The 9,210-nt window shown below is 39.7% G+C and overlaps 1 protein-coding gene across 1 annotated transcript in view; it reads right to left on the reverse strand.

Moving 5' to 3' along the window:
• LOC122094268 (cysteine synthase, chloroplastic/chromoplastic) overlaps positions 1 to 6,052 on the reverse strand; it is a 51,806-nt gene extending 45,754 nt beyond the window's left edge. The window contains exons 1-3 of the mRNA XM_042665022.1: positions 5,729 to 6,052; positions 3,727 to 3,836; positions 3,397 to 3,454 (exon numbers count right to left, since the gene is read on the reverse strand). Coding sequence (XP_042520956.1) covers positions 3,397 to 3,454; positions 3,727 to 3,836; positions 5,729 to 6,013 — 453 coding nt within the window. The 5' untranslated portion in view covers positions 6,014 to 6,052. The remainder of the gene's footprint in view (positions 1 to 3,396; positions 3,455 to 3,726; positions 3,837 to 5,728) is intronic.
• Positions 6,053 to 9,210: the final 3,158 nt, after the last annotated feature.

Raw genomic sequence — 9,210 nt, forward strand, 5'->3', positions numbered from 1 at the left:
TAATAGTTAGTCTAATGGCTAGTTTCTTGCCTATAAAAAGGCTTGGGTCATTAGAATCTATATACAACAAGATACATCTCAAGAGAGATACTAGAACTGAAAAAAAGAAATCATTTTGAGAAAGGGCTAAAAATTCTTGTGAGAATCATTTTGATTAACTGGTTCAGCTCCTGACTTGTAAGAAGTCTTATTGATGTTTTTTGTGTGAGTTTGTTGAAGCTCACAGTTGCACTATGCGTGCAAAAAGGAAATCCTTGGCCGGTGGTCCGGGTACTCAATCTGAGGGACTGTGATTGGGTTTATGAAATCATTGGCCTGTGGTTTGGGTACTCAATCCAAGGACTGTGATTGGTGTAAAGCTTAATTCCTGTCATTTGGAAGGGATCCTCATAGTGGAAGAAATCCTTGGTCCAGTAGACATAGGCAGTGGACGTAGGATCTTGGATCCCAACCACTCTAAATCTCTTGTGTGCTATGATTTCTTTCTTACCTTCTCTTTCTTACTCTCTTATCTTTTCTAGTTGTTGGTAAGATCACATATGGCACTTCATATGTTATCTCAATTTGTGTTTGATATAATGTATCATTGTTTATTTATTTATGTGTTATATTTTGTATAAAACTGCTACAACCCAATTCATACCCTCCTGGGTTGCATTTGATCCTACAAAATCAGTAATACTTTGCCAAAAGTTTCCTTTCAGGCCAACTTTTGTATGCCTTTTTTTTGTAGTATTTGTTATATCTAATCAAATCCTTTTACTGCCAATAAAGAAAATGAAAAAATACATTGGTGACACTGCCCTAGGATGGACCATAAGACGATGAATCAATAAATAGCTATAAATTCGTCTAGAAGAATTTATAGAAAAATGGAAAAGGCTTCCATAGAACTGACCCCAAACAATGATGAATACAAGAATAAAATGAGATAAGCCAACGATCATCATCTTCAATCAATGTCAAGGGCTTCAAGACTTGCCTTCATACATAGAATTACCAGTAGCACACCAAGCTTAACCTTTTAAGTGTTAACATCATTTAAGTTCTTCTTTCTTTTCTTTTCTCTTCTTTTCTTTCTTTCTTTCTTTTTTTTTTTTTTTTTTTTTTTTTTTTGGGGGGGGGGGGGGGGGGAGTGTACAGTTTTAATATCTTTTATAAGTCAAAATACGTATCTATTTTAAAACCTTTTCTCGTTTACACACCACGGAAGGAAAACCTGATATTCTTCTATGTCACCAAACTGCACCCACCCACCAAAAAAAGAAGAAAAGAGGAGAAAAAACTCCTTCATAACCTATTTGTTCTTTATTAAAAATTAAAGCAGGAAACTCAACCAGGAAAGACTTTCTGCACAAACAATGTAGCATAAAAGGACTGCATCACGAGCGTCTTTTTTAAATGTGGCATCTAAGGTTGTGGGTCACATAAAGGCCCACTAGCTTCTACATTTCGTTGTTTCTGTTTCCAATTAAAAATTGGATAATCCCTTCACCCATGCATTTGGGGAGGGGGCATTCATCCAATGTTACAAGAGATTATTGAGAGACAAAACATGTAAAATGGAGATAGGAGTGAAACTGAAGACATGTGGACCTCTCCATGCCAACAACCTCAACTGAAAATGCCAGCACCAAAACTTATGCAGCATAAATACAATAGAACAAAATAAAATAAATTCCTAGCTGCTTGGCCTGTAGTAGGTATCTGGTTCACAGCTTTAGGTAGTAGCACCACGGCTTTCAACCTAACTGGTTTCAATTTCAACCAATCCGTAGTTGACAGTCAAGGTCGTGTAATTAACACTTGGGCTGATTTTATTAACCATGCTAACCTTGGTACGGAAGTTATGCATGAGCATAACACTGACAACTTCCCTCTAGACATAGCTGCTGTTGAAGCTCCATCTATAATCTGAAACTAGTTCTAAAATGAAGAGACATCCCTCCAAGGAGTAATGCAGGAGTGGGTAAGAAGAAACTAACTCCCACAATGATAACTCCAAGCACACTAGCAACTTGTCCCCAATAGCTTTAAGAGTAGCTGATGGAAAACCAGAGGAACACAAAGAAACAACCAGCAATAATACCCCAAAGATATAACCTGAAAACAGGAACAAAACCCAATCCAAAACTGTCCTAAAAGAGAGGAGAGAGAAACCTGCAAATGGGAGAGAGAGAGAGAGAGGTGCGGCTGGCTGTGTATAGCTCCAATGGAACTATACTCTTGGCCGAATGAAGGTCCCTAGGTGGCAACAATAACCTGTAAACTTGAGAGGATTCTGCCTGTGGATGATGGAGATAAGTTCTTGATTCCAGCCCTAGGAGAGATAAACTGAGGGATCTTTCAAGAAGAACAGCAGAGGACTTCAGATGGCTTGCAGGAGCGGATCGAATGGTTCTCAGATGATGCCAAACCAGTCCCTTGAAAGCTGAACAAAACTGACCTTGATTGAATGTACTTCTGGAAATCGATTCAAGAAGAAAACAAGAACTCCCAGCTGATCGATTCTGATTTCTGGTAGCTTCTGGGCAGAATTAATAGAGTAGCAGTAGCAGCAATAACAGAGATGTAATGGTGACTGAATGCAAGAATAGCAGAACAAAAACAAAGATAAAGTGGGGGAGGAGTGGCTATCTCGGCCAGGGCTTCTCACCCACAGCTATCTCAGCTGTTCTAATAATTTGACTGCAATATTCTTTATTCAAATCCGAAATAATTGTACAATAAGCTACCCTATTTAAAGAGGGCAGGACCTACCTAATTACAAGCAGCCATACCAGGACTATAACTAGGACTTACCATATGTGGAGAAATAGAGTCCTATTACAACTTGGACTGGACATACCACTTCACTGATACCCATTAAGGGGACATAAATCGATGGGCCCAATGGGCCTCTACTTAATTAAAAAAAAACTAATTAAATAACCTCCTAATCGATGGGCCCAATGGGCCCTTATTTCTAAATAATGACTTAGCCACTCAAGTGGTCTAAGTGGGGGTCAATTGGGCCTTCTTGGCTGGACCCTTCTTCCTCTCATATCTTCTTCCATAATGTGAATCTACATCAAGGAGCCTTACATGCACTAAAGCATTTTGGTTTAAAATATAGGAAAAAGCAGAGATAGGGTCAGCCAGTATATCATCTCTGGTCATAACCATCAGCCGGGTGGCTTTTGTCAATCGAATAATCTAGATTAATTCAACCAAAGGAAACCATGAATGTTAAAATGCATGATGCAGAAGTCTCTCAAAGACAATAGAGAACTCTAGAATAGAATAAACAGCATGGTAACTATATGAAAATGTCAACGGAACTGGAGAAAAAAAATCAGAGGGTGGGGGAGGCAAATAGAGGGAATATGCAGAAGAGCTCATCTATCATCGCACTACCTTTCCTGGAGTTATAACTCCCTTCTGCTCTGCATCAGCTATCATACTGTAACCTATCCTGAAGAAAGTAGTGAGAATGAACTACATCAGGAACTCTGAATACACACATTCACACAAACACATACAGTGAAATGGTAAAGGGACAATGCATAAACACACAAACACAGAGAAAACTGTTGAAATGGTAAAGGGACCCTGCATAAATGATAAATGCCACTGGTCAGTGGTCACCAATAGATCCCACACCATACATTTCCAAATTTGAGTTAACCAGCTGGGGAACAACATGGTCGTAGAGTAGCATTACTTATAAATATATATTCAACTCACCTATCTTTGACACTGCAACATGGCTCCATCATCTCAAGCTTTGCAGCAATAGTTGCAACACAACCCTTTACAATATTATTCAGGTATACCATTGGTGTCTTCCCAATCAGCTGTTACATAGCATACCAATAGAACAAGGTCAGGAACATAAATATGCTTTTAGGCTTTCAACATACTCAAGTTATAAAAAAAAAACATTAATCATATATATGACCTGACTTTCCAATCACATGGCAGATAAAATTTGTTTTCTTTTACCCCCATCCCCAATTTTCCAGGGTTTCCGATGGCAAGATACCAGGTTCTATGTTCAGATAGGACGGCAAGCTGCCTAACCATTGTTTCTCTCAGTCTAGCAAAACCTTATATGGAATTTGCATCCTGGTGAGTTCGTGTAGCTCAATACTCACTTGGCATAGACTTAATCCAACAGAGGTTGGTCAAAGTAGGTTTTTTTTTTCTCCCTTGAACATATCTTTTACAGAAGAACCGTAATTCCTTCTGAGAACACAGGTAGACGAGAAAAAGCACACATCTCAAGAAACTGTAGATTATTTGCCAAGTTCTCTTTTTGAAAGTAGGGAAGAGGACAATTTGGTTCTTTACTAGAGTTGATGCAAGGTGATTACAGAGTCTTTGGATTTTAGGTTCTTCGGTAAGGTAAAGAGCTCAAGAGCTTTGAATTCTTTAAATTCCGCTCTCTCATAGAGAAGAAATTCATATGTAACATATAGACAACGAAACCATGCAAAATCCTTGTGTTTTTTTTAGGCCTCATTGTTTTGGGATCAAGATGTGTTCCATGTAAATCAGAAGCATGGGTAATGAAGATGCAAAGGTTGGAGTGATAAGGAGATGGTGTTAGTGGGATTCCATGACCACGGTACATATTCCAAGAATCATATTAAGGATGTTATAAAACGGTAAAACAAAGTAACTACAACTACCTAGCGTTAATTGGTGAGGTTGTGGTGCAATAAGCCCATGCTCAGCAGGAGGTCTTGAGTTCGAGTCTCCTGGCTGTTACCTACAACCTCCCCCCTTCTTTAGTGTGGCCGTCTAAAAAAAAGTGTTTTTTTTTCAAAAGCGACATTCTTGATTGCTAAATTATATGATTCCCTCCTAAAAACTTGAGATGATAAAATTTAGAGTAGGGTAAGGAACTAAATATAAAATTATCTAAAGGAAGTCTGCTAGTGTTGTAGGTGCAGTAGAAGTCTGTCTCATTAAGTAGTCTATAACTATTTTTCACCCCATGTTACAAGTCATATTTAAGAAGATTAAATCAATTAAAGGGAATATGTTTGTCAATCAGTCACCCAGTTCCAACTACACTCCTCTATTAAGATACAGGGTGCCAAGTCAGCCGACTACCTACTTCTCTTTCTTCATGGAGCAACAATGAAGTAAAGGAAACTATCAAATAGTTCAAGATAGTTGCACCTTCAGATGCATACACACCCTTAAGTATGATAGATATCACAAAATATGGCTTGTGACAAGGGGGAAACATTTGTGTTGGCATTTAACAACCACGCTGCCAATTCTGATTTTATTTGCATGATATGCCAAGTCTGATGTAACTATACGCAAATAGGAAAAATAAAAAATTCATCCAAATTCCAATAGCAACTGCAATTCTCAAGAATATAATGCAAAAGAAGATGAAATCAAAATTTTCACAACAAGGGAAGTAAGAACATTTATTGCCTGATTCAAAACAAACCATTCAAAAAATGAGAAATACAAAATTTTAAAATTTCGTAAGCCAACCTCAATCATTAACTAAATTAACCTCAATTACGACAGCAATCAAATAAACAATAAAATTTTATTAATAATTAAACAACACATTAACAAATTTAAGATGGATATCAGACAACTTCATTTCTTAATTTCGAAATTCATCCACTCCCATGCCTTAATATTAACTGTGAACACAAAAATACCCAAATCGAGATTTCCAATAATTATCCAAGAGAAAATAGCTCCGTTTTCCTACCTGAGTGACGTCTTCGGCAATGTTGAGACCTTCGATCTCTGTTTCGGGTTTCATTGTGACTGCTTTACAGACAATGAAGGTAGAAATCTTCTTCCTAAATACAGGTCTTTGACTGAGATTTAGAGGTGTAAAACCTCGAGATTGTTTGACATCCGAAAACCCTAATCTCGACTGAGGAATTGAAGTCAAAGGGTTTGAAAGGGAAGCCATAGTTGGGTTTGTTCTGCTTGTGGGCTCGCAGCTCCACTCCGTCTTAGAGATTTTTCCCTCGGAACTTGCAAGCATCCACTCTCATAGCCGAGCAGGTCAAAAACACAAGGGTTGGGGTTGGGGTTGGGGTTGGGGAGTTCTGCCACGTGGCAAACATGGGATGTGATTTTTTTTTTTTTCTTAGGCATTCACTTGTCATGAATGCATTCAAAACAAACAAAAACAAAATGTCTAGATTCAATGAATCTCACAAGCCACAATTCAACAAGAAAAATTGAGCAAAATAAAACATGTTCGCTAAATAAAACCAACTATAGGGGGCGATGATTGTCTGCGACAGCTGCGGCCAGCATCGGATGGTCGAGACAGTATCGATATACACCTCGTTGTCATTCTATCCATCGGATGCTCATTGCACTGCTACATCCGCGGCAAAGGATTTTTTTCACTATATCCTCAGTTACGAAGGATGAGCGCTTCTCCACCATCGCTTTTTTTCTTTTTTTTTTTAAATGAAAACGAAGCACATAGATTTTTAAGTGTTTGTCTTTTTGTAACTAAGAAGGTTACAAACTTCGTAACCATATTTTTATACCCCAAGGCCCAAACAATGAAGTGACACTCTGAGGCAAGGCCTAACCATGTAATTTCAATCGATCCTCCCTCCCAACTCCTGCCACCCCCTGACCCCATTCATAGCCCCTGCCCTTGCATCTCAATCTCTAATCCCTCTATATCCCGCAATTCTTAGCCCCACCCCACTATTGCAATTTCTCACTCCTGCCCCCACTTTTATGCCCCCCATTTGGCTTGCCACCCTCTCCACACTCCCTCCCACCCGCCATATGAAGATGTATGAGATGTACCAAAGCTTGTGCGAGTGGTTTCGATTTGGCCATATGAGATAGAGAGAGAGAGAGAGAGAGAGAGAGAGAGAGAGAGAGAGAGAGAGAGAGAGAGAGAGAGAGAGCATAAAAGGGAGCTAAGGTAGGGAGAGCTTAAAAAAGGAGGGAGAACTTACACAAAGCTTCCATTCTTTATGTGAAATAGATGGTTGCAATGTGTTGGAACAAAGCATGGTTTGAAGAATGACCTCAACATGACAAGCCATCGTGCATGTTTTTCTTCCAATGGAGGCAAAGCTCGTAGCTGAAAATGAACGGTTGTACACACCCAATTTTATCACACCCCCTCGGACAATGATGATTTTTAGGACGTGGACGAGATCTATGCTCTCTTTTGGAAGAAGATTCAGTATCTTCGAAAATGGTTCGAAACCTTACCCAAATTCAGCCCAATTCCATTCAATATAGTTAAACATTACCTAACTCTATGGTATCCAGTGTTTGCATGCCAAATATGGAAGAATCAATTCTAGTGCCTGATGGTGTGAGAAAGGCACAAGAACCCCCCCCCCAATTTCTAAGACGGCATGTTTGTTTCTTCATGAATCCTAATTTATTTTCAGCCAAGAATGAGTTCGACTCCCACACCATTGGATAGTACTTGGAAAGAAAATTCCAACAATATATAGTACTTGAAAATCCGACACTGGATCACCCATAACAACTCCCAGAAGTTGAACCCTAATTAGGGCAAACTAAGCTCAAAAAAATATCAATTTTGGGTGGCGGAGCCTCGAGCAAAAACATTTTTTTTTCATTTTAGTTGGCCAAGCGGCTAAACCAAATTTCCACTCCAACTTACCTTTGCCTTATTTTCCAATAAATATGGTCCCTTGCACCATTCCTAATGCAATGGACAACAAATGTGGGCTCCAATTCCAAGAAAATCTCCACTCTACCTCCCTTTATCTTCTCTCTTAGCTGAAGGTTCCCTCATTTTTTTTTTAAATCCCCTCACCTTGATTTGCATGTCAAAACCCAAAAAGCTCTAAAAAAAAAATTCCCAAAACCCTTCAGAAGTCCTAGGAACCTTCAAAATGCCCTTCATTATGACCTGCGATCCTTAGCTTTCACTACCATGGTCCACATCAGTAGGTAGAATTGGCACCCCCATGTAAAAACAATAGGTGACATATACTTGTAGGACAAATACCTCATCATAATGTCCACTGGTGGAGAGGACGTTCAACCGAATGGCCTCGCACACTACCTTTGGGGTGGAGCGATAGTGGGCAATCCGAGACCACCCTGATGTGTGCTTCGTAAGCATGTGGTCCATCTATACCTGAACATCAAAGTTCTGAAACTCGTAGGATAGGGTCCTAGGAGGACAATAGGCTAGTTCCCCCACATTGGAAATCATCAGAATGTCCACCAACTCGGCCATGCCGAAGGATATGTCGAACCCCTTCACCCTTGAGGTGATCCTTATGTCTTCGGTGCCACGGTTCATGCACTGTAGGTTGCAGTAGAAATACCTCACAAGCCATGGGTAGTACATCTTGTTCGGCTTCAATATGTAGTACCACCCTATGGCATCAAAACGTTGATGGAGGCAGAACTGTCAGAAATCCCTTACACTTACATACTTGTCGGGGTCAACATTCTGGTACTCAAAAGTCACCCAGCAGTCTTGCTCCTCCATAGACCGGAACTAAAAGTGATCATAATGCTCCTCGGCAAGGAGAGCCCGCTGTTGTTGAGCGGCAACACGACAGGGAAGAGCACGGCGTCCAAAAATGGTCACAAAGAAGATTACCTAGGGTTTTGGAAGATCAAAACCTAGGTTAGAAGAAGAAACATCCACCAAAAACCTTAAAATATTGGTTAAAGAAGAAGAGAAACTCACTGTGAGTGCGTAGGCATCGGCAATTGGTCACAAAAGCACGTGCAAAAGGTGGGGAATGGCTGAGGTAGACTCTCTTAATCGTTTCCTATCCTTCTCTACAAGTTAGAATAGGGTTTTGTGAAAGAATGGAGACCCCCACACCTTTATATCCTGATTTCCAGTCCACTAGAAACAAGCTGGGCAGGATTCGATGACTGTTTCTGGTGAAAAATTTTCAGCAAAATTGGTCTCTGTTTAGGCCACTGGAAACAAAACTGATATTTCTGATGGATTTCACCTTGTATCTGATGACTTTTGACTTTATTTCTGGTGGGCAGTACAGAAGGAGATTAAATTTTTATTTTTCTTCCTTATTTAATTTATGCACTCCCTTTTAAGCATGTGCTTGATTTGGTATCATGTTGGCCCCTCCTATGCATGTTCAACCCTAACATGCTACTGGTACATGCATGTGTGACTAATAAAGATTCCTTAATAGGAATCATGTCGCATAAGAACACCTGACCCCGATCCAATGC

Source organism: Macadamia integrifolia, chromosome 11, assembly GCF_013358625.1.
Source record: "Macadamia integrifolia cultivar HAES 741 chromosome 11, SCU_Mint_v3, whole genome shotgun sequence".
Taxonomy (NCBI): domain Eukaryota; kingdom Viridiplantae; phylum Streptophyta; class Magnoliopsida; order Proteales; family Proteaceae; genus Macadamia; species Macadamia integrifolia.